General features: G+C 47.9%; 1 protein-coding gene and 1 long non-coding RNA gene across 2 annotated transcripts; one reads left to right on the top strand and one right to left on the bottom strand.

Annotated features, from left to right (window-relative positions):
* PPP1R14B (protein phosphatase 1 regulatory inhibitor subunit 14B) lies at positions 1 to 9,758 on the bottom strand. Its single transcript, XM_083716186.1, has 4 exons — positions 8,805 to 9,758; positions 3,465 to 3,548; positions 2,753 to 2,785; positions 1 to 488 (listed from the first exon to the last, which is right to left on the bottom strand). Exons 1-4 carry the CDS (start codon positions 9,030 to 9,032, stop codon positions 420 to 422), a joined length of 414 nt encoding a protein of 137 aa, XP_083572312.1. The 5' UTR covers positions 9,033 to 9,758; the 3' UTR covers positions 1 to 419.
* A 2,355-nt stretch (positions 9,759 to 12,113) lies between these two features.
* LOC310833530 lies at positions 12,114 to 20,038 on the top strand. Its single transcript, XR_014558753.1, has 2 exons — positions 12,114 to 13,130; positions 19,496 to 20,038. It is a non-coding gene; the product is annotated as an uncharacterized lncRNA (long non-coding RNA).
* The last annotated feature ends 4,333 nt before the right edge of the window (positions 20,039 to 24,371 follow it).

Below are 24,371 nucleotides of genomic sequence, written 5' to 3'. Positions count from 1 at the left end.
TTGTTCTCAAAGCATTTTTATTAAATTTATATAAAAACGCAAATAATTAAAAAAAAAAAAACCAACCCAAACGTTCTAAAAAAAAAAAAAAAGATTTCTCAGGATCCTACCCCTCTTTCTCTTCCCCTGGAAAACTGACATTCCTCTTCCCCTCCTCTGACGCTCACGGGAGGAGGAGGGTGACGGACAGGAAGGAGCAGCTTGGTATGGCTAAAAAGGTGTCCAGATGGTTTTGATTATCAAGGCAATCCCACTGCAAAGGGAAGGTCTTCTCTTATAAGGGCAGTAGCTGGTTCTCCACTGGACCCCTGAAAAGCTCCCTTCTCCCTCTCCAACCCAGCCAGCAGCCAGAGTCTCAATGACAAACTCTCCAAAGAGGAAGGAGGGCAGCGATGGGAGATCATCACACCAGTGGCAAGTCACTTCTTCTGTGGAGTGCTGAGCTTCTGCATCCCACGGATCTTGTCTAACAAGTCGGCAACGAAAACCTGGTGGGCGACAGGAGGCCGGGGAGAGGAGGAAAGGGTGGGGCGTCAGCGAGGAACCCAGAGTCAACGCAGAAGGCAGAGGCACCGGATCTCTAATCTGCCCTTTTAGGTTGCGTACATACAGGGGGAAAAGAATTTTGGGAACTCTAGCTTGTTTAGGGTGCTGGGAATTGTAGCTCAGTGTGGGGTAAACTACAATGCCCAGAGTTCCTTTTTTTGGGTGGGGGAGGAATTGGGTGCTTTAAACATACAGTGTGTACACAACTGTAGACTCGAGCTGGCTGCGTATTTTAACTCCGCCCCCCAATAGTTCAGTGCATCATTAACTTTTGGAACTTGCATCACATGATACCCATTAGCCCAGAAGGTTTTAATGCGGGTGAGGAAACTTGGAACTGTGATAATGCTTCTTGCTTGCTTGGTCTTATGTGGCTGGTTACAGACTCCGCTAACCCAGAAATAGTACCTCTGGTTAAGAACTCTGCTTCAGGATGAGAACAGAAATCGTGCTCCGGCAGCGCGGTGGCAGCAGGAGGCCCCACTAGCTAAAGTGGTGCTTCAGGTTAAGAACTTAATTTGTATTGGAGGTCTGTTCTTAACCTGAGGCCTCCAGCTGCCGCCGCGTGATTTGTTCTCATCCTAAAGCAAATTTCTTAACCTGAGGTACAGCCTGCAATGTGGCCCTCAGGTTAAAAAAGAGAAGTTCCTCTCCTCTGCTTTAAATGTGTTATTACATCCAAGCAGAACCTCCACAAACAGAGGCAGTCTACCCCTGAAATGCAGGCACCAGGGATGAACAAAGTCTGGCAGGCATCTTTGCATCCTGCTGGTGAACCTCTAGGGGTATCTGCATGGAAGGATTCAGATCAAACACTGCTGAGGGCTCATACTCGAGCCTGCTTAGTGGTAGTGGAGGCAACAAAGAAGGCATACTTGACTGCCTCCATTGCATTCTCATTGTGCCATCCAGCAGAACTTTTCCAGGTGGTGCAGGGGACTCTTACAGTCTGGCCAGACTTGTTGGCAAAGCATTTTGAAAATAAAATCAATGGCATCCACGAGATCTTAAAGCAGATGAAATCTCACGGGGTGGCCAGAGCACTGCCTGGTCCTGTTGTGTCGGAGGAGTTTCCGTCAGTAAGGCTCAGATGTAGACAAGGCGTTTGGGTCGGTCAGGGCAACCACTTGTGCCCTGGACCCGTGCCTCCCTCGGCTGATAAAAACTAGCAGGGAGGGGAGTTGGGACCCTGAGGGTCATCCAGTCCAACCCCCTCCAATGCAGCAATCGCAGCACACGCTCCCCCATCCAATTTGAAACCATACTAGTCCCTGGTAAGCTTTGCAGATGTGCTGGCAGTTTCATTGCTGCACCACTATAATTCACAGCAAAGTGATTCTTTGCTCGTTGTTCGCTTTAAAGCCTCCAGCTTCAGATGCAGTACACTGGAGTGTTACAAACTCAGGCAACAAATGGGCAGGGAGAGCACTGCCTTCATGTCCTGGCTTGCCGGCTTCTTAACTTGCTGGAAATCTAGGAACTGCACTGGAATCTAGGCCAGGGATGGGGAAACCTTTCCCAGCCCTGAGGCTGATTTCCTAGGGAGTTGCCTTCTGGGGGCCACATGCCCATGGGTGCATGGGGCAACAGACTCTCTTTCTTTGCAGAGCCCAGCCCCACAAAACTCAGAGCCTCCTACCAGGACAGGCAAGCAAGAGGCATGATCTCTGTTCCAGCCAGGCGGAAGAGCTGGAAGGGGGAGCCAAGCCAGTGCAGGGCCTGGGGAGCATCCAGGCCTCGGCGGGCCAGGCAGCACGGCCTGCGGTTGCCCACCCTTGAGCTGCCTGATCCAGCAAGACAGTTGTTGCCTACTTCTACCCCGGGGGGCAGAAACGACAAACGCAAGCAACGCCTCCCCTTCTGTGATGAAACCAGCAGCAGTTGAGATCCTTCCCTGAAATCTCTCTGCCAGGGGAAAAGGGAGGGTGAGGAGGGGAGACAGCTGAGCAGCCCCTCCCCTAACAGGTGCCGGAATGGGAGGGGACTCTCTTCCCTGCTGTGAGAGAAGGAAGGAACAGGAGAAGATTGGGAGCTGGCGCTGGGCAGAGGCAGCTGCTGCTGCTCTCCTGATCTGCCAAGAAAGCAGCTGCAAAGGGAGGAGGGCTGGGACATGGGGGGCTTCTCGAAGGGAAGGATGTGGGAGCATTTAAGGGGTCATGGGAAAAGCGGGGTGGGGTGGACTCAGGGCAGGCAAGCAAGCACTCACCTCTGTGGGCTTGTAACAGTCAACCAGGAGCTCCTGTTTTTTGGAAAAAGAAAAGATAAATTTAAATGCCAAAGGTTTGGACAAGTGGGAAGCCCTCATTGAGGGACAGGCCTTGTCCCAGGTTCAATCCCTAATGGCAGGGCTGGGAGAGAACTCCATCTGAAACCCTGAAGAGCAGCTGCCAGCCAGTGCTGGCTGCCCTGACCTAGATAGAGAACCATGAGGACTTGGATCGTAAATTTTTAGGGGAAGACCCACAGCCTGGTGGTAGAGCAGGTGTGGGGGACCCGTACCCCCCCCAGATAAGTCACTATACTGCCATCACCCCCAAACCCACTGGTGACACTAAGCGGGACTAATGGGAGCCTGGTGACATCTGTAGGTTCCCCATTTCTGATACATTCCAAAAATAGAAATCCCAGTCTAAAACTCACCCTTAATCTCTAGCCAAATCCTGAGTGTTTATGGCAGCAACAGAAGTCCACTGTTTTTATTTATATATAAAGAAATATTGGCAGATACGTATGGTCTCCAGATTGCTGACCAGAACAGCCCACCCACTGCTTGGCTGCCATCGTGCGAAAACAGCATCTGGTCTTCCCAGGCAGCGCATGGGGGCCCCCTCCCCTCAACCCCTCCTTTTCTAGGGGGGGGGCTGTGGAGAAGGAAGGGACACCCTTCCCCTTTTCAACCCAGCTTTCACAGCTCCTACCTTCACTCGGGCGCTCCGAGACTCATCATTCTCCATGTCCAGGAGTTCGTCAACATCTATTTCTAACTCCGGAATCTCCTCTTCCTATTAGAAGACAAAGAGGAGAACCTGCCAGGAATCCAGTCATTTTATTGTTCGAAGGTGTGTGTGTGTGTGTGTGTGTGTGTGTGTGTGTGTGTGTGTAGCTGGAGCATGAAAGGAGTTCTGCATGTAAAAACCTTACCCAGGGCAGTGGATGGGGTGGGTGGGCAGGTTGAAAGTGCGAGATTCAAATTAAGGCAGGCTGAAAGTGCGAAATTCAAATTAACTCTTCAAATGAACTCAAATTGTATAATAAAAGGCAGCGTTGCAGTGTTCAGATTACAGGAACAACAGGACCCCTTTTAGGATGCTGTGTGAGTGGGGGGGGTACTTTACCCCCTACCTACCTCTCCATATAATTTCAGCATTGGTAAGGTGTCTAGTAGGGACGCAGGTGGCGCTGTGGGTTAAACCACAGAGCCTAGGACTTGCCGATCAGAAGGTCGGCGGTTTGAATCCCCGCAACAGGGTGAGCTCCCGTTCTTCGGTCCCTGCTCCTGCCAACCTAGCAGGTCGAAAGCACATCAAAGTGCAAGTAGATAAATAAGTACCGCTCCGGCGGAAAGGTAAATGGCGTTTCCGTGCACTGCTCTGGTTCACCAGAAGCAGCTTAGTCATGCTGGCCACATGACCTGTACGCCACATGAGCTGTACGCCGGCTCCCTCGACCAATAAAGCGAGATTAGCGCTGCAACCCCAGATTCGGCCACGACTGGACCCTAATGGTCAGGGGTCCCTTTACCTTTTTAAGGTGTCTAGTAAAAGGGCATCTCCCTGCCCCATAGATGGAGGCAATTCGGGGACCAGATGGGTGTAAGGAGTTGTTTTCTCTCTGCCTTCTCAAGGAGAGGGATGTCATTGAGGATTTTGTTTCCAGACTTCCCAGGACTGGAATCCTGCCACACTCATCTGCTACAAGTTTTGTTTGTGTGTGTTCAACTCATTTGGGGGCAGGCATCCCCACACCCCTCAAGCAGCTACAATGTTAAGGCTTCCACCCCAGCCCCCAACTGGGAAGGTTGTGCTGGCTTATCTGATTAATCATTGTCAGTCCCTCCTTTCATGGCTTCAACTGTTTTAAAAGTTGAACAGTTGAACCTTCTAGGTCAGGAGGATGCTGGTCTGTGGCCTAATCCTACACTGGCACTGAAAAAGGAGATGGGAAAGAGTGGATCATTTCAATGCCCTCCTCCACATACCCCTTTCGATGCACGTCATCAAGGCAGAAAAAAAGTTCTCAAACCACCTAATTCTGCTGCCTTATACACCAGGCTTTGGTACTGTGTACAGTGCTTAGCACTCAAGAGGTACTCAAGAGTGGTAACAAAACATAGCCAGCCAGCCAGCCATGCCCTTTTCAGGATACTCCATGTCAACAGGAACTCTTGGATTGCTTGGGGAGGTGGGTGGGGTGCTGTCTTAGGTTCCCCACAATTTTTCTTTGTGTGGTGTAGTGGTTAAGAGCGATAAACTCGTAATCTGGTGAACCGGGTTCGCGTTTCCGCTCCTCCACGTTCAGCTGCTGGGTGACCTTGGGCCAGTCACACTTCTCTGAAGTCTCTCAGCCCCACTCACCTCACAGAGTGTTTGTTGTGGGGGAGGAAGGTTAGCCGCTTTGAGACTCCTTCGGGTAGTGATAAAGCGGGATATCAAATCCAAATCCAAACTACTTTTGGAAACCATAGGGTTCCCCCAAAACCCTAATCTTTTTTCCTCAGTAGCCAGAGTTTGTTATTAGAGGGAGTTATAGGCAATCTGTGGGAAACTGGAGGCAGATCTTAATTCCCCAGGCTTTAGGGTAGCAGAGAGGCCTCCCTGAGAGGACTTTTAGCCAGTTCATCAGTTAGAGTAAGGGTGGGGGGGAATCCACAACCTGTTGTGTAAAGCATTTATTTATTGGACAGCAGTTTTTAAAGTTTTTGAAGTCCTTTTTCAAGGAAAACAAAATATGGATGGCAGGCACCATCTTAGACGACTTTGGCATCCGCAACCACACCTTTAACACATGTTTGTATCACTTTAACTGTCATGGATTCCTCCAAAGAATCCTGGGAAATGTAGTTTCCCCCACCACAGAGCTGCAATTCCCAGTACCTGTAACAAACTACAGTTCCCAGGATTCGGGGCGGGGGGGGGGAAGTAACCATATGCTTGAAATGGTGATGCCTTTTTCTCAGATGCTTCCTGCACATGCTACTCATAGCATCAGAGAGTAGGAAGGGACCCTGAGGATCATCTAGTCCTGGGTTTTCCAAACTGGGGTCTCCAGCTGTTTTTAGACTACAACTCCCATCATCCTTAGCTAGCAGGACCAGTGGCCAGGGATGATGTGAACTGTAGTCTAAAAACAGCTGGAAACCCCAGCAGCTGGCTCCTAACCAAGTCTACTCAGAAGCAAGCCCCACTGGCACCTTCCTTAGACACTTTTAGGCAGCCAGAGAAAACGTTCCACTTTAACCAGGCCTTTGGCTGATTGATATCCAATGCCCTTTTAAAATGTATTGGGGAACAACCCCAATAAAGGGGATTGTTTGTTTTTTATTATTTATTTTGTGTTTTTATATTGTAATGTTACATTGTAACGGCCCAGAGACCTGAGTACAGGGTGGTATACAAATGTAATTGATTAATAATAATAATAATAATAATAATAATAATAATAATTAAGTGGGGCTTTCTCCCAGGTAAGTGGGGCTAGGGGTTGCAGATTAAGGGTTGTAAGTGGGGTTAATCCTACTATAGAGCAGACCTATTGAAACAGATAAAAGGCATTGAGCAATGCAAGTCCATTCATGTTAATATTGTGAAGTGCCCTGAGACCTTCTGATGTAGGGCGGTATAAAAATCTAATAAATAATAATTTCAGCGAGTCTACTCTGAGCAGGGCTGCGTTGGCTGCAACCCTAAGCTCCTTTAAGCTCCCTGCTAAATCCACGCAGGACTTGCCCTGACTGGTACCTCCAGCCGAAAGGCGCAGCCTGGTAACAAGGGAGTCATTGAGGGATGCAGAGGAGAATTCAAACAGCTGAGGTACAGCCGCAGAACAAGGGCAAAGGTAACTGGGTCACGCACACTCTCCCCCTGGCATTTGTGAATCAACTAGTGTGTGTTTTGTTTTGCAAGGACCCAGCGGCTCCTCTTCGGACCCTCTTGACTAGCTACTTACTGCCCCATTAGCCTACTCAGACGCAAGCCCCATATGGCCAGCTAAATCCCCACCCCACCCCAGTAAGCGGGCTGGCCAGCTGCCAGATGACATTTGGCAGGCGGTGTGTGTGTGTGTGTGCGCAGGCACACACAAGGAGAGGGCAGACAGAAAGTTGATCCTGCTGCTGCGGCCTGGACAGTAAAAAAATTAGACACTGGTCTCGCGTTTGAATGCTACCTTGGCCGCAAGTCTGGGGGGAGGGGGGCAGGGTTAGCGCCATCAACTGCCCACACCCCTACTTGGTTTCAATCCCACCCACCCATTTTCCCCTTAAGGTTTCTGGCAACAAGCATCTTGCAGCGTTAAAGGAAGAAAAAGAAAAGCCGTATCTTAAAAGACAGCTGCTCCTCTCAAGAGACAGCTGTATTTGTGGCCTAAGGCCACTCTTCCAAACCCAGAACAGCACAGCATGCACAGCAGAGAGGGTGGGGAACGCCACTCCCCACGGCACAATCCCTCCACCCACCCACAAGGCTGCAAAATCAGGAGAGGATAATTCCCTCCCCTTGCTCTTTTTAAAGAGGGGTTGGGGAAAAGAAGGATTCGAACACAGGACCCATGAAGGCCTTTGAGTACTTGTGACCTTAAGTGACCTTCACCATTAGTTGGAGGGGGTGGGGAATAAAAGCAGGGATCCTGGCATCACGATCTCTCCAGTCTTTGGGCAGGGAAGAAGTACAGGAGAATCTTGGGGCGGGAGGGAGAGGGTGAAGCATTTTGTTCGGCATGTGGTCACTTCTGAAGCGTACGCTCCAAAATTTGGCAAGCGGAAAGAGGAAAACTGGCACAGGGTCAAATGCCCAGCGGAGATAAGGGGAGGTGGGTGGTTGAGTGAACACAAGATGCCCTGATGAGCCAAAAATCGCTGGATAATGCCCTTTTAAATTAAAAATATAAATGAATAAAAGTTGGGTTTTGGGGGGCTGGGGAAAGAGTTTTTTCTGGTCTGTGGAAACCATTTTCTCTGGAGAGGAGCAGGCCTTGAAACTACAAATTTGTCTGTGGTTCTGAGGGTGGAACAAGCACCCAAGTGTGGGCTTGGGGAGGAATAAAAAATGGGAGGGTGGCATCGGGCCCACTCAGTGGAAATGGGGGGCCTTCCAGAAACTAAGGGTATTTGTTCTTGGGGCTGCAGAGAGGGGGAAGGCCTGAAGCTTGGGAGGGGGCAGGGGCTGCATATGGGGTGTAAGTTGGGTTAGAAATGGTCCCCAGATTCAGTGGGTGGAATTTGCCAAGGAGCGAGTCCCCCACTCTGTGGGTCACTAGTCCTCAATGTCCCTTTTCAGAGCCTGAGGACAAAAGAACCAGGAATAGGGGTGGGAGTGCTTGGGTAGCCACTCCCTGAACCCGGGCTGCATTGGAGGGTAATGGGGCAGCATATATGGGGAGACAAGGTGGGGTGGGGCGGGAGGAGGCTGTGTGAGCTGATCTAGGATCTAAGCTGGGTTATAAGGAGAATATAACAGGGTGGAGGAGCTGGAGACATTAAAGTCTCCGGAAGGGTGGGTTTGGGGGACACCAACATAACAGGGTCAGGATTTTCAGGGACTTTTTTGGGAGGTGGCAGAGGCATCGAGTTGAAAGTCAAGCCTGCATTTCTAGACAGCGTCTCATTCATTCTTTGTTATCCACCACTTTCTTTGTACTGCTGTGATGGGAAATAATAATATTGTAAAGGTTATGTTTATGTGACCAGGAGGCCTGCCCTCCAGATCAAGATGGTATTGGGGCATAGGGTGTACTTTGGGGTCCATAAACCTTTTCCTTCCTCAAGATTGAGCAAGCTCCTGGGGGCAGAGACCTTAAAAAAGAAATTATTGCAAGTAATTTTTGTGGGGTGGGAGTAGCACAAAGCCTGAAACTGTAGGAAGAAGATTCATTGGGTGGGCAGTTGAAATTGATGTAACAGGCTCCACACACACATTAAGGGGATGCCATAAAGTAGGTCTGGGTTATACGGGCCGCGATCTAGCACCTGAATGATGGAAGGAGGCTAAATTTTAAGGGACCGTAGGGAAACCCGTGCGAGGAGAGGATTTCGGAGTTTTTACCTGGCAGTCATAGAGGACCGTCAGCTGTTCCAAGATCCATTCTTCCAAGTGGAGCCTCTTTCGGAGCTCTTTGCGATCGTATTTCACCGTCACCCGCCCCTGGCGCCGGACCGGGCCCTCCTCTTCCTCTGCGGCCGGTTCTCCCGCCGGGGGGCTTTGGAAATACACCCGGGGCCCCGTCCCCGCAGCCGCCGGGGGGCCGCTCTCTGGGCTGCAAGGCGCCGCCATCCGAACCGGATCGGAACCGGAGCGCGAGAAGGAAAAGAGCGCGGATCAACCGCACACACGCACACGGAATCGCTGACTCCGCTTCCTGCCTTGGCGAGTCTTCCTTTTGTCTCCTTTTCCTTCCCCGACGCCACGTGGTGGGGACCCCCGGGTTGGATCCAGAGGGCAGAAGTAGCCCCGGCACCGGATTGGGCTTCCCCACCCAAACCCCACACTCGGCTGAACCAAAAACCGAGAGGGAGGGGGCAGGCTGAGAGAGAGAGCTCGATGCGAAGTCTGCCCAGAACCGAGCCTCAAGAGGACTAGCGCCACGTGCAGTCCGAACCCAGGGAAGGAACCGGGGGGTCTTTTATTTGGATTGGTTTGATGGATCGCTGCTCCTCGTTCCCTGCGCCACGTGCGGTGGGGTCTGGATCTGGCTTCTTCTTGCACACACAAGGGCAATAACTCGGCGCCGAACCAGAACCGGAATCCCGAACTCCGCCTTTCTTTCTCTCCTCCTCCTCTTTGTTTGCAAAACTAGAAACCGGTTTCGACTCTCTCCCTCCCTCCGCCCACCCGATCCACCCTCCGGGCGCGATTGCTTCACTCCGCTTCAGGAGTTCCTTAAGCCAAGCAGGTCCAGTCCGGGTTCCGATCCGCTTTCGCCTCGGCCCTTTGTCCCGCTGCTGCTCCCGGGGCTGCTGCTGCTGCTGCGCTGGCTCCGTCTCCCCGCTCCCCACCCCGCCCCCTTAAAGGGCCAGCACGTCGCTCTCCCTCTCCAGCCAGCGCTTGCCCAGCTGCCCTGCCTGACCACCCCCAGGGCTGGTCGGCTGGCCGCCCGCCTCTCTCTTTGATACCACATCCACCCCCCCCAGCTTGCCCCACCCCACCCCAATGCACCCCACCTTTCAGATCTCCTGTCTGGAGACATGTTTTCTCCCCCACCCCCCTCCGCCCACTCCTCAATCTATTCTCTTATCAAAAGGGTGTGCCCGGTGGTCACACACACACACACACACACGCACCAATTTCTGTCTGCTTTGCCACAATGGTTTGAAAATTCCGCTTTGTCAGTCGCTTTGATCTCTATCTCTCCGCGCGCCTTGTTGGAAGAGAGGGGGGGCGGATGGATTAGCTTCCATCAGGTTAATCTTAGTTTAATGGCTTCATTTGTTTATTAGCTTAATGCTTGTGACCTGACTGGCATCGTATGGATGCTATTAAGGCGTCCACGTGAATGTCAGGACATCAATAGCAGCAGGGGTAGTTCTGAACCACAAATTGTATGTGTGTGTGTGTGTGTGTGTGAGAGAGAGAGAGAGATTTAGACACAGAAACATAATTTTTTGTTACATATCAAAAGATTTAATATTATTATTATTAATCTATTCATAGCCTTCTACACAATGGTCTCAAGGCGATGTACAATAAAGAACAGAAACAGCAGGGGAACGGCAGATGCGTTTAAATAGTGTTAGATTATACGAGATTTGGAAAGGAATTGCTTTTTTTTATTGTGCACAGAGCCATATAAATAGATGTTAATAATACAGTAATAAACAAAATAAGAAGGATACAAAACAGGCACTCATGGGCAAAGGCTCATTTAGCCAGCTGGAAAAGCCTGTTGGAACAAAAATGGAATAATGAAGTGCAAGTGCGTGTGATCCGATGTTTGTATCCAATGTCAGTCCAACTCAGAGTAAACCCATTAAGATAAAGAGGCATGATTCACTTGCGTCCATTGATTTCCATGGGTTTACTCAAAGTAGAACTTACTTGGTGCAAGCCATTATTTATGATGTAATATATTGATAAAAGTATGTATGAAATTTCAATAACCATGAATGAAACTCAGTTTACTACGGCCCAAAAATGCACTGTGAGTCTCTGTACACAGACGCATGCTTGCTTATTTCACTCGCTAAAATATATGCATGTACTGTATACAAATATGCTAGTCCAGATAGGCACAAATATGGATGTCATATCAGGCAGATGGATACATTTTTCATTGCGTCAACTGCATCATGTATATATATGAATTGTCTGTGTGTGTTGGTGATGGTAATAATATGTGCTGAATCATTTTGTCTGTGTACAGACATTTTGGAAGAACGTATGCTTTCTAATGTATACACAAATTTTGTCTGTCTGTGTTTATGTGACGTATACACACAAAACTGAAGCCACTTTGGTTAAAGGAGGAGTCTCATGGAGCTTTCCAGTTAAGTGGGGTGGGGGGCTATTTCTGCAAAGCAAACAAACAAACACCCCTCCCTATCACTCCACTTCTACCCCAATCCAACTGCAAAGTCTCATTGCTTCCAGCTTCTGCCATTCTGCAACAGGCGTATTTGTCCTATTTAAATATGATTTCCAAATCTGAAGAGGGCAAAACTCCAGGGTGGTGAGGAGGAAGTGAGATACTTATTTTTTAAAAGAGGAAGGGTCAGCATGCATAACCCTGGCGCTTCCAGTACTGTGATTCATCTGGCTCTGGGGAGGGGCTTTGTTGTGTTTGGGATGTTGTCACCCTTTGCCTTGGTTTGGATACACATCATGGTATTGTTTTTAATCCTGATTATTGACTCCGGATAAACTTCCCTTAATCCCCTTCACTATCAGCTAACAAGGTACTCGGATTTCAACTCTAAGCAGATTGTGGTTTAAAAATGAAGATTAGAGCAATGCCCCAAAGCAACAATTGCTTATCTTAACTAAAAGGTAAAGGTACCCCTGCCCTTACGGGCCAGTCTTGACAGACTCTGGGGTTGTGCGCCCATCTCACTCAAGAGGCCAGGGGCCAGCGCTGTCCGGAGACACTTCCGGGTCACGTGCCCAGCGTGACATCGCTGCTCTGGCGAGCCAGAGCCGCACACGGAAACGCCGTTTACCTTCCCGCTAGTAAGCGGTCCCTATTTATCTACTTGCACCCGAGGGTGCTTTCGAACTGCTAGGTTGGCAGGCGCTGGGACCGAGCAACGGGAGCGCACCCCGCCACGGGGATTCGAACCGCCGACCTTTCGATTGGCAAGCCCTAGGCGCTGAGGCTTTTACCCACAGCGCCACCCGCGTCCCAGATATCTTAACTATATCTGCATTTATTCTTGAGAAAGATGCCCCTTTTTTGTTCTGTAGGGGCACCTATAATCCAATTAATTAATTAATTAATTATGTATATGTACTGCCCTATCCCCCGCAGGTCTCAGGGCAGTTACAACATAAAAACACAAACTGCAAAAAATACAGCATGCTTTTCACTGCATCACATCAGGCAGATATCCAACAGGCTACTATCCTGGAATAAGAGACGGTTGGTCGGTTTCTTTGTAGCTATTTTAATAAATAAAAAATCAGAGACCCTGCTCACAGTGGATTGGGAGAAACTGGGATATGGGTGGGCATAATCTCTGCTACCAACACCCCATAGGGCTTTCTCCTCTCTGCACAGTGAAATGCACAAATGAAAGGCAGACTCTCAGCAAGTGCTGGATCTGAGTTTTAATCCTCATGGTCCCAGCATTGCGTAAGCAGGAGTCTGGAAACAAGCTTATACCGTGTGATCGAATGCCAAATTTGTTTAAAAAAAGACCTCTGTGGCTTTAAGATACAAGACTCCTGGCGGGGGGGGGGGGGGAGTTGGACCACGTGGTTTGGGCCCCAACAGAAGCTTAATTCAGCCACTTCCTGCCAGAGTTGGGGGAAGAAGCAGCAGCAGCAGCAGCAGCTGCAAGGCACACTTCTGAACATAGGAAGTTTGAGTCAGATCGTTGGCTAGTATAGGCTAGATTGGCAGCAGCTCTTTGGCATTTTGGACAGAGATTCCTGCCCCCACCACTTGTTTTTCGAGATCTTTTAAATTGAAGAACCTAGGACCCCGGGAAACTGAGGCCATTTTGCATACTGCATTATGTGCTCCTGGATGCAAATTCAAATTAGATTTCTGCACGTTTGACAATTGCTCCCCATTTCCTCTGCAGGCTGATCCTCCATGTGACCGTGTGACCCATGTGGCTTTCTTCCTTGAAACCTAAATCTTCTCCAGAACGAGAGGTTGCGTTTTGAAAACATCAGCATCTGTGGCCTGCCTTCCTTGGAGGTTTTTAAGCAGAGGTTGGATGGTCATCTGTTGTGGAAGCTTTAGCTGAGATTCCTGCACTGCAGGGGGTTGGACTAGATGACCCTTGGGGTCCCTTCCAACTCCACAGTTTGTTTCTATGCAAGCACTCTTGCTTGTGATCCCCAGCAACTCGTAATTCAAAGGCTCGGCCCCCCTCCGATCATGGAGGTAATATAGCCGTCATGATTAGTAGCCATTGTTCCTTATCCTCTGTGAATTTGTCTAATCCCCTTTTAAAGCCCCCTAAACTGATGGCTGGCAGGGTTAACAATGCGCTGTGCGGGAGCGAGTCTTTCCTCTTGTCCGCAGTGAATCAGCTCCTTTCAGCTCTGTTGGATGAAATACGGAAAGTGGTGGCTGGTGCCCGTTGGGTCTGATGGGGCGGACGGCATGGAACCCAACAGTAGGTGGCGCCAGAGACAATGGCAGGCCAAGCTGATGCTACATTTGTCCCCATCCTCCTTCTTCCTGCTGAATTCTACAAGGGGCGACACTGAGACTGAGGCAGGTGGGGCCACTTTCCTGGACTGGTCGCATGAAAGAAGGAAAGCAGGTGGGGCTGGCTGAGGGCAGACTGAGGTTGGTGGGGCAGTGCCCCATTTGCCAAATGAACCAGCCTCCACTCAACAGGAAAAGGGAAAAACTCAGTCCAATTTCTCCATCACATAGGCACTTCAATCATGTCTCCCCTTACGCGTCTTGCTCCCTCAGAGACCCACATATTATAAGCCCCCACCCCCTGCAAATATGGGAGATGGTTCAATAGCATCCTGATTGCCTATTTTCTGCACCTTCTCCATCTCAACAATATCATTAAAAAAAAATTATTTTTTGATGTGGCACCCAGAATTGTCTGAAGCAGCATTCTAGGTTGCCCAGTTTGGAAGGGGGAATGCACTGTGTGGTACAGGAAAAGACAAAGCGGTTGATTTGGGCACAGCCACCTGTTGGCCTGCAGTTTGTGCCACCAGTTAAGCCTTGAATATTCTATCATAGATTGATGGAATTGCAGAGTTGGATGGGACCACGGGGGTCATCTAGTCCAACCCTTTGCATGGCAGGAATCTTTTGCCCATGGGACTCGAACCCATGGCCCTGAAATTAAGAGTCTCGCACTCTACCAAGTGAGCTATGAGATGCTTGCACTACTTTCTTTTTCTTTATTCCCCCTCCCATAACAAACACTCTACTAACACTCTGGAATTAGCTGCCTTGCAGGGAGACTTTAAAGAGGCAACTCAGCATCTGTGGGACAGGAGGGTGGGGGCAAAGTCTTTCTGGCAGAACAAAAGAACAAATTCCTTATTTGCTTGCCAGGAGGCCTAACCATGGACTAATTAACATCTCCCCCTTCAGTCTCCATTATGAAGTAGGTTTCTTTGGTGGGGGAGTGGGGGGAGGACAAAGGAGACCCACTCAGAAAACCCAGAGTTCACTTTGCAGTCCTCTTTTGTTTGTTTAAGTTCCATTGGGATTGTCTTAAGGCAGGGGTCAGCAAACTTTTTCGGCAGGGGGCCAAAAAAGACCTTGTGGGGGGCCAGACTATATTTTTTGGGGGGAAATGAACTAATTCCCATGCCCCACAAATAACCCAGAGATGCATTTTAAATAAAAGGACACATTCTACTCATGTAAAAACATGCTGATTCCTGGACCATCTGCGGGCCGGATTGAGAAGGCGATTGGGCCGGATTTGGCCCCTGGGCCTTAGTTTGCCTACCCATGTCGTAAGGGCTCCATTAGGATGAGGAGCCTGTTCGACAGTGGAATTTGCTGCCAAGGAGTGTGATGGAGTCTCCTTCTTTGGACGTCTTTAAGCAGAGGCTTGACAACCGTATGTCAGGAGTGCTCTGATGGTGTTTCCTGCTTGGCAGGGGGTTGGACTCGATGGCCCTTGTGGTCTCTTCCAACTCTATGATTCTATGATTCTGCTGCCCCACCCACTTTTGCCTTTGGCCCCGCCCACCACTGGCAGGTGACCTTCAGAAAGTTCCCTACAAAGGGCTGCAGCCTTTGGATGGCAGGAGGTTCCTTTCCCCCTCGTACAGCCAGGGGTTCAGAGTCCAGAGAAGTCCAGAGTCCAGCATTTGAGGTCCCTAGGTTAGCAATAGCATGGTGACAATGATGATGACACTCAAAAAGAAAATCAAGCTCTTCCCCCCCCAACCCAAAGCGTGAGTAGTTTGGTGACATAATCAGCTGTTCTGAGAGGAGGCGCTCCTAATCTTGGGCCATCATCAGAACCAATATATTTCGATCAATATTTGTTAACACTCTAAAACTCTCTAATAGGAGAAAATCTATATCAGTTAACTAAAAGCAAACAAAGCCACACTTGTCCTTTATCAGATCTCTTATTTACTTAAATTCACAGCTGTAAATGAGGAGTCTCTCATATTTTGGTCTGGCGGCACATAAAAAAAAAAGTTGTCAAATGCCCCCCAAATCAACCTAACCTACCTCACAGTGCAGTGGCGTAGCATGGGTTGTCAGCACCCGGGGCAAGGCAAGTAATTTGTGCCCCCTAACCTGTGGATTTGTGCCCCCTAACCCGTGGATTTGCGCCCCCTAAACCTAACCCCCAGATGTTGCGCCCGGCCCCCCCCCTGCACCCCCCACACTACGTCACTGTCACAGTGTTGTTGTGGGGAATAAATGAGAAAGGGGAGACCCACAGACACCACCCTGAGCTCCTTGGACCTGAGAGAGACAGCAACTTTCCTCGCTTGTCATTCCTAGCAACTGATATTTGGAAGCAATGGATGCAGAACGGAGCCATCCCAGCCGGTGGCCCCTGTCAGCTTGATCGGCCATGAATTCGTCAAACCCCTTTTAAAAGCTATCCATACTCGTATTCCTCTTGGTGGAGCAAATTTCACAGTTTTACTATTGTAGGTGCTCTATGAAGAAGTCCTTCGTTTTGTTTGACCTAAATCTTGAGTGTACATCTTCTGATTTATTTATACATCTCCCTGTTAATGATTAGTTCACGCAGAGAACCCTGGCTATGATGATGATTGATGGGGCAAGACAGCTATGATGTGACTCAGAGAAGCAATACAATAGTTAACCTCTAGTGGGCACTGTTGTGTTCTGTGCTATCTGTCAATATCTATCTATCTCTAATCATTAGGCCTAATCTGTGGCCTGCATCCCTTATTCAAATCCAGCAAATGGACCTATATGGATCTATACAGGCCTACACAGCAAAATCCATTCAGCAATTAAAAACAAGAAAAAATATTAGGGGGGATTGAGTTCAGCATATTGTAGAGTTCATCAACCCCAAGCAGAAATTTTACCTAACATTGTCCACAAGTATTTTCTTATGTCTTTTTGCACTACCCTCCAGTCATGTTCCCAGGGCAGTTTCGTTCAGGTAAATCTTGACAAACATAAGGTCTAGAAACTTAAAAAACCAGAGGTGGAATTTGGGTATGTGTGTGTTGAATTCTGCATCCGGTATCAAATTCCTTGCTTTTCTATAGTTGCACAGAAATGGCCATTTAAAAATGCAACGCCCACTTCTTCTTTTTCCTCCCCTGAAGTCATCCTTCCTTCATTCTCGTAATTTGGCTTGGAGAGGAGAAAATTGCTTCAACGGGCTTTTTGCCTGCAGCTCTCCACACCTGCCACTAGATGGCAAGGTCTCCCCAGGACAACAGATATCCACAGGTGTTGAAGCAAGACTCCAAAAACGGCACATTCAGTTCGGCCTTTATCTTGCTTTCTCCAGGGTATCTTTCCACAACCCTATGGTAATGCATGGTGTGTCAGAGCCCAAGTTCAGTGGTCTCTTCCCCTGTGCAGCTCAGCCCATGTCGGTTCTAAAATAATAACAGTAATTTAAAAAATTCACATATTCTAAGCGCACTTCATTGTCTCCTTTTTAAGCCTTTCTGAGATTGCCTCTTAAAGCTTCCCTTGCAAAGGATGTGTAGAGGTCCTAGGTCTGGACATGGAACTGCTGGGAAGTTTTGCTAAGGTGCCTTTGGGGTCAGCACATTTTTGTGTTAATGGACAAAGAGAAGTTTGTTCAATATTTGCTGCACTGCCCTCTGTATAAAGTTATTCAAACTAGGTCCCCCCCTTTTAAATAGAATTTTAATTATATACTCACTAAAGTTCATAGCTGTCAACCTTTCCCCTTTTTTTAAGGGAAATTCCATTATTCCGAATAGGATTCCTCACAAGAAAAGGGAAAACTTGACAGCTATGCTAATGTTATAAAACAGTAAAAAACACCATTAAGTGGCATTAAGCCTAGAGAAGAGGAGGCTTAGAGGTGATATGAGAGCCATCTTCAAATATCTGTCTCACGGACGGCAGAGCAAGCTTGTTTTCTGCTGCTCCAGAAGGTAGGACTGAAACCAAGAGATTCAAATAGCAAGAAAGGAGATTCTGACTAAACATTAGGAAGAAATATCTGGCAGTTAGGAGCTGTTTGACAGTGGAGCGAACTATCTTGGAAGGGGGTAGACGCTCCTTCCTGGAAGCTTTGAAATAGGTTAGATGAGCATCCGCCAGGATTTCTGTATCTTTGAATCCCCCCATTGCAGGGGTTTGGACTAAACCATGGGTAGGCAAACTAAGGTCCGGGGGCCGGATCCGGCCCAATCGCTTTCTAAATCCGGCCCATGGACGATCCAGGAATCAGCGTGTTTTTACATTAGTAGAATGTGTCCTTTTATTTAAAATGCATCTCTGGGTTATTTGTGGGGCATAGGAATTCGTTCATTATTTTTTTCAAAATATAGTCTCAGGGACAGTGGACCTGCCCCCTGCTGAAAAAGTTTGCTGACCCCTGGACTAGACCATATGACCCTCAGTGTCTTTTCCAACTCTACAATTCTATGAAAAGGGGTGTACAAGAAAAAATAAATTCAGACCCTATCATTGTTGAGTATATTGCATTAATATGTTTGTGTTGATATCCGTGCTACTCATGGTTACAATAATAATTTGCAAATCGTACACCTTTCTATATCTTAGGTTTCAGACCCAAACTAGATTTTTTCCTGGTCTGCCTGATTCTAGGATATCAGATCATGAGCCAGGAGGTGAAACGTTTATTCTGTCCAATCTGATCAGGTTAAATATAAGGGGTTGTAGCCAATGCTAGACCTACACAGAGTAGGCCTGCTGAGGTTCATAGGCATGGCTTAGGTTCATTATTTCCATTGGGTCTACTCAAGAGTGCAAGTTAAGTTAGATACAGCCCAGGATTTGCATCTGAAGCATAGAAAATAAACAGAAATACAGCCAGTGTAATGTCGTCTTCTAACAGATCGTTTCATTTGATTTTTGCAATTCTTGCTCTTGTGTTTTATTATTTAGATTTTATAGTACACCGGTGGTGGACGACCTGAGGCCACCTGCTCTCTGTTTGGCTCTCTCCTTAGGCTAGACCCCTTTCCCAGCCATGCCCCCTAGCAGGGGTGGCTGGTACCCATTAGGTCAAGGAGGGCAGAAGACAGGGAGCTGCCAGTAGATGGAGCCGGAGGCAATGGCAGGCAGAGATGGTCAGTTTTTTCCCCATCCTCCTCCTCTTCCATGATGAGTTCTACAAGGGGCAACACTGAGATGCAGGTGGAGGAAACTGGCAGCCAACTCTACCCCTGTACTGATTGTAAGTAAGGAGGGAGCCCCGGGGGGGGGGGCTGACAGAGGATAGGCAGAGGATGGTGGGGCAAGGCCCCATTTACCCTACTTGGCCAGCCACCACTGACCCTGCCAGACCCTATTTTCCAGAGACAGTCCTGGATTCACAGAAGCTGTCCTGGTTTCTGATTTGATCCCAAAACATCCCACTTTTCCTTAGGGCGTCCCTAATTTCATTGGTGAAATGTTGGAGGGTATGGTAGAGGGTTGGAGGGTATGGTATTTTTGTCTGAGAAATGTTGAAGGTTATGGAGTTCTCTAACCCCTGAAGGCAGCCCTCTATAGGGAAGCTTCTAAATTGGGTTTAAGCAGGGATGAGCAAATATATCCATTTTGGTTCTCAGTTTCTCCCTTTTCCAGTCTAAAGTTCAATTTGGGATACATATTTTTTTAAGTCCTCATGAAGATTCATCAAAATTTGAAGGCAATTTCCTCTGAATATACACTTTTTATATGCAATTTTGCCTAATGCAATACAATGTTTGTACGTTATTTTCACAAATATATGCATTTACATGCACACTTTAGTATGTGAATTTTGTACACATTACTTGTCCGGATCTGTGTTGTGAAATTCAGAGAAGTGCAAATTTCGAGGGATGGCTGTGTTTCTGTTCTTGTATTGTTTTATAAAGTGCAAATCAGGTACGTTTGCCTTTAGATATGAACCGAATCAAATTTCTCTTCCTGTTCCTAGGTGTGGGACCTTGGCAGACAGTCAAACATGTCTCCTTTGGGCGCTGCCTCTGGTCAGATGTTTACATTCAGCCTTGTAATCTGATATGATTCATTGTTTTAAGCGAATGAATCAAACTTCACTGAATGGCGGGGGTATTATTATTTTTATTTCTCCATTTATTTGGCTTGGACAGCTGAAGATCCCTGATGAAATTCTTCAGATACTGCACTGCCAGAATCCTCTGCTCATTTATTCGAGGTCTTCCCCCTGAAGACCGTCTCCCGTGGATCGTGGCCCTGGGGTGCGTGTGTCTAGTCGATGGCATAGGAATCGGCATCCAGCCCCTCTTGCACAGAAAGTGTCAAACGGAGGAAGATGAACTAGGCGTTGCGGGAGTAAACGTTGCCATCTTGTCAAGACTAAAATAAACTCCCCGTTAATAAACGAGGTTGGGGATTGGAAGAGAGCTTTTCGCCATAAAAGGAGCCGAACGCTAAAATTATTGCCCCTGGAACCATCGTGGGAGTATAGAAATTGTTTGTATTAAAAAAAGGAATGGTGTGTGTGTCTGTGTGTAACTCATCCTGGGGTCTATATATACAGCTTCTCTGCCGCCCTACATGACTCTAAAGCACCTTTTGACCCCCGTGCTATTTGTGGGAAGGTCTGCATGTTGTTGATGGGCAACCGAGAGCTGAAGAGAGACATCATTTGAACCAGAATGCGCAATTTAGCCCTGGAGTTGGGAAGCGATAGCCTTCCAGATGTTGTTGGGACTCCAACTCCCACCAGCCCCAGCTAGCACAGCCAATGGTCAGGGACGATGGGATTTGTAGTCCAGAAATGTCTGGAGGGTCACAGGGCTCATCTGGGCACCCGTTTATTGAGCCTTCATCCTGATTTGCTTGTAGGATGCTTATGTGGAGGTCGGACCGTGCATTATTTTTACTGAACGTCGATCCTGATATGCTTCCCACTCATCATTTGTTTATCCAATGTTTTTCTATGCATTTCCTCATCACTTTCCTAACTGCAAAAATTCTTTTAAAAAGTGGCTTTGTTGCACTCAGAAGAGAGGGGACTTGAACCCCCATATATGGAAGTTTTAAATGTTTGATGCTTAATATTTTTTTATATCTGTTGGGAGCAACCCAGAGTGGTTGGGGCAACCCAGTCAGGTGAGTGGAGTACAAATAATTCTTATTTTTATTATACCTCCTGCAGGTGACAGGTATGAATTTCACATTTATGTGACAGCCCCAGTAATGCATTTTTAGGCTGCTAAAATAAAATATTCATTGCATGTCTAAAGGCATTTAGCAGCCATTTATGTACATGTGCCAAGGCTTCGTTACAGTAAAGGAGAACGTTTTTGATAATTTGGAAACATGAATTATTGTATTACAGTGGAACCTTGGTTCTTGCATGCCTTGGTACTCAAACATTTTGGTTCCTGAACACCAAAAACCCAGAACTAAGTGTTCCAGGTTTCAAACGTTTTTTAGAAGCTGAACGTCCAATGCGGCTGTCGGCTATTGTTTCCGGGGCGCCTGCGCCAATTGGAAGCCACGCCTTGGTTTTTGAACGTTTCAGAAATCAAATGGACTTCTGGAACGGATTACGTTCGAGAACCAAGGTACCACTGTATTTGCTATTCTGTTGTAAGCAGCCACGCATTCCTTGGTGACGTAGAGGGTTTGGGTCTCGAACCAGAGACCAAGCCTGATCTAAGCCTGTGCTGCCGTGGCAGTTCACCAGTAGAGGGAGCCACTGGCTTGTTCTCTTTCTTGCACTTGGGTGCCACCAATGCAGCTGGCTCAAAGGAGGTACTGCAGCTTCCAGACTCAGCGGATGTCAGGTGACACAAGGAAGCCAATGGGCTTTTGTCTGGCCCATATATATATATATATATATATATATATATATATATATATGTGTGTGTGTGTGTGTGTGTGTGTCTGTGTCTGTGTTTGTAGAGAAATGCAAAGCCCTCTTTTTCAGGTGTGTTTCCACAACCCTGGAAGGAAAATGGGGAGTGGGGGAGGAAGTGGAATAAGCATTATCCAGTGCAACATCAAAATAATAATGACTTATCTTGTTTTTAAATTTATCTTGCAACCTTCCCACCCTGATTATGCAAACACATATGCTCAGAGTTCGCTCAGATGTAAGCATCGCCTCTGCGCTGTGACTTGGTGGCTGTGATTCAGTTTTCCCTTCCGCAGACGAGGAAGAGCGTCTGTGGGGTCAGGACCTGTTTTCTTCCTTTTCTCTGTGTTTACATTCTCTCCCAACTCCCTGGAAGTTCAAAAGCGAAGGCTGCTTTCCTCCGTGGACTACGGCCAAGTTGGCTTAGCGCTATGATCCTGTTAAATAACTTTCTTGAAAGCAGGGTGCGGCTGAGATCGCTCTCTGTACAGGGGAAGCCCTCCAGCCTGGAACAAAACAACAGCATTTTATTCTCTCTAGGTTTTCCTGGTGCACATATGACCTTTCTGGCCACTAAATTACAGCTGGTGATGTCCTCCTTTCCCACGGCGGCCCTGCGAAGACAGTTTTAGTTTGAGATCTGATGCCTTGGGCTGTGAACACACCATACTTTTAAAAGCACATGGCTTCTCCTCCTTCCCCACAAGAATCCTGGGAACCGCAGTTTGTTAAGGGTGCTGGGAATTGTAGCACTGTGAGGGGTAAACTATAGTTCCTAGTATTCTTTGCGGGGAAATACCGTATTTTCCGCTCTATAAGACACACCAGACCACAATACGCACCTAGTTTTTGGAGGAGGAAAACAAGAAAAAAAATATTCTGAATCTCAGAAGCCAGAACAGCAAGAGGGATTGCTGCGCAGTGAAAGCAGCAATCCCTCTTGCTGTTCTGGCTTCTGGGATAGCTGCGCAGCCTGCATTCGCTCCATAAGACGCACACACATTTTCCCTTCCTTTTTAGGAGGGAAAAAGTGAGTCTTATAGAGCAAAACATATGGTATGTGCTTTCAGTGTATGGTGAGTATGCAACCACAGGCCATGGAGTCTGTCTGGTGTAGCGGCCTGCATTTTGGACTAGGGAGGTGGTTGTACCTTGAAAGAGTATGGCTGGATAGCTTAGTCAGTAGAGCTCGAGATTCTTAATCCCAGGGTTGTGGGTTCGAGCGCCACATTGGGTGAAAGATTCCTGTATTGTAGGGGGTTGGAGTAGATTACCCCTTCCAGCTCTACAATTCTATGATTTAACCCTGAAGAATCATGGGAACTGTAGTTTGCTCCTCACAAAGTAGCAATTCCCAGAACCATTAACAAACTACAATTCCCATGATTCTTGGGGGGGGGTGCTTTATAATGTGCTTTATGGTGTGTACGCAGCCTTGTTCAGCAGTTTGAACACCACAGCTGTGGAAAAGGACAGCAGGAGAAGACTGGGACCACAACCCAGATATCAAAGGCCATAACCTCCCTTTCCTAGTTGGGCCTTTCTTCCCTGGAGATGGTGTAGTTGCTGTGAATGACTCAGGCTAGGAGCTGTAAGCTGGGGAAATTCCCATCCCACTCTTAAGATCAGTGATGAGCGACATTTAATGATGTTTATGACCCAGTGCCACAGCACTCTTCTGCCTCCTTAAAGGGCCCACAACCTTAAATCTCAAAAGCAGCTTGCACTTAGATTTCATTTTGCCTAGGCTTGCATGGCATGCTGCCCTCTCAACAAACAAGCCCCTCAGTTCGCTGACATCTGTAGCTATGTCCACACCATACACTGAGGACCCCTCCAGACTTCTTTTTTATTTCACGCTCGTGGTGATTTGCGTTCCTGGTGCTATTAGAGCAGTCACACAGGTTCCCATGTTCAATACCATTTGTACCTGCAAAGGTGCTTTTTTTTGGGGGGGGGTCCCCACACCACTTCCCTTCCAAGCAGTGCATATCCTGCTGAAATTCAGGAATGTTTTACACCACAAAAGTTCTGGCATATTTTTCTCCCACTTTTGTTTGTTTGTTGGTACTATAGCCCTTCTGAACAGCAATAATGGCCCCGCCTGCACTATTTCAAGCAGTTTCATTGCACTTTAAACAGTCATCTCTCCCCCCCCCCCCGAATTCTGGGAACTGTAGTTCATTAAGGGTGCTGAGAATTATTGTTGTTGTTTAGTTGTTTAGTCGTGTCCGACTCTTCGTGACCCCCTGGACCAGAGCATGCCAGGCACTCCTGTCTTCCACTGCCTCCTGCAGTTTGGTCAGACTCATGCTGGTAGCTTCAAGAACACTGTCCCGCCATCTCACCTCTGTCATCCCCTTCTCCTTGTGCCCTCCATCTTTCCCAACATCAGGGTCTTTTCCAGGGAGTCTTCTCTTCTCATGAGGTGGCCAAAGTATTGGAGCCTCAGCTTCAGGATCTGTCCTTCCAGTGAGCATTCAGGGCTGATTTCCTTCAGAATGGAGAGGTTTGTTCTTCTTGCAGTCCATGGGACTCTCAAGAGTCTCCTCCAACACCATAATTCAAATCGGCGGTCAGCCTTCTTTATGGTCCAGCTCTCACTTCCATACATCACTATTTCCCTGGAATGGGTAACAATTCCCAGAGTGGTTTAATACTCAATAATCCTTCTTCCCAGGGAACTTTGGGAATTGTAGCTCTGTGAGGGGAATGGGGCTCTCTCTTAACAACTCCCAGCACCCTTAACAAACTACAGTTCCCAGATTTGGTGAGGGAAGCCATGACTGTTTAAAGTGCAATGAAACGGCTTGAAACAGTGCAGATGGGGAGAAAGGGGTATCATTGAGAAAGCTTCTCTGAACAAACTAGTACTGTATCCTTTATTTTTGGGAGTGTGCTTTAAATGTATATACAGCCAGCCTCAGTGCCTTACAGCACTTTCCCCATTTGCTGTTCCTTGACT

This window comes from Podarcis gaigeae (assembly GCF_964106915.1).
Source record: "Podarcis gaigeae genome assembly, chromosome: 16".
NCBI classification, from domain to species: Eukaryota; Metazoa; Chordata; class Lepidosauria; order Squamata; family Lacertidae; genus Podarcis; species Podarcis gaigeae.
The sequence above is the reverse complement of the archived record's forward strand: the minus strand, read 5'-3'. Positions and strand labels throughout refer to the sequence as shown.

Coding starts and splice junctions, on each gene's coding strand:
- PPP1R14B (XM_083716186.1), bottom strand. CDS start 9,032: ATGGCGGCGCCTTGCAGCCCAGAGAGCGGCCCCCCGGCGGCTGCGGGG. Junction 2,786..3,464: donor CTCGGAGCGCCCGAGTGAAG/GTAGGAGCTGTG, acceptor TCCAAAAAACAG/GAGCTCCTGGTTGACTGTTA. Junction 489..2,752: donor ACTGTTACAAGCCCACAGAG/GTGAGTGCTTGC, acceptor GTCGCCCACCAG/GTTTTCGTTGCCGACTTGTT.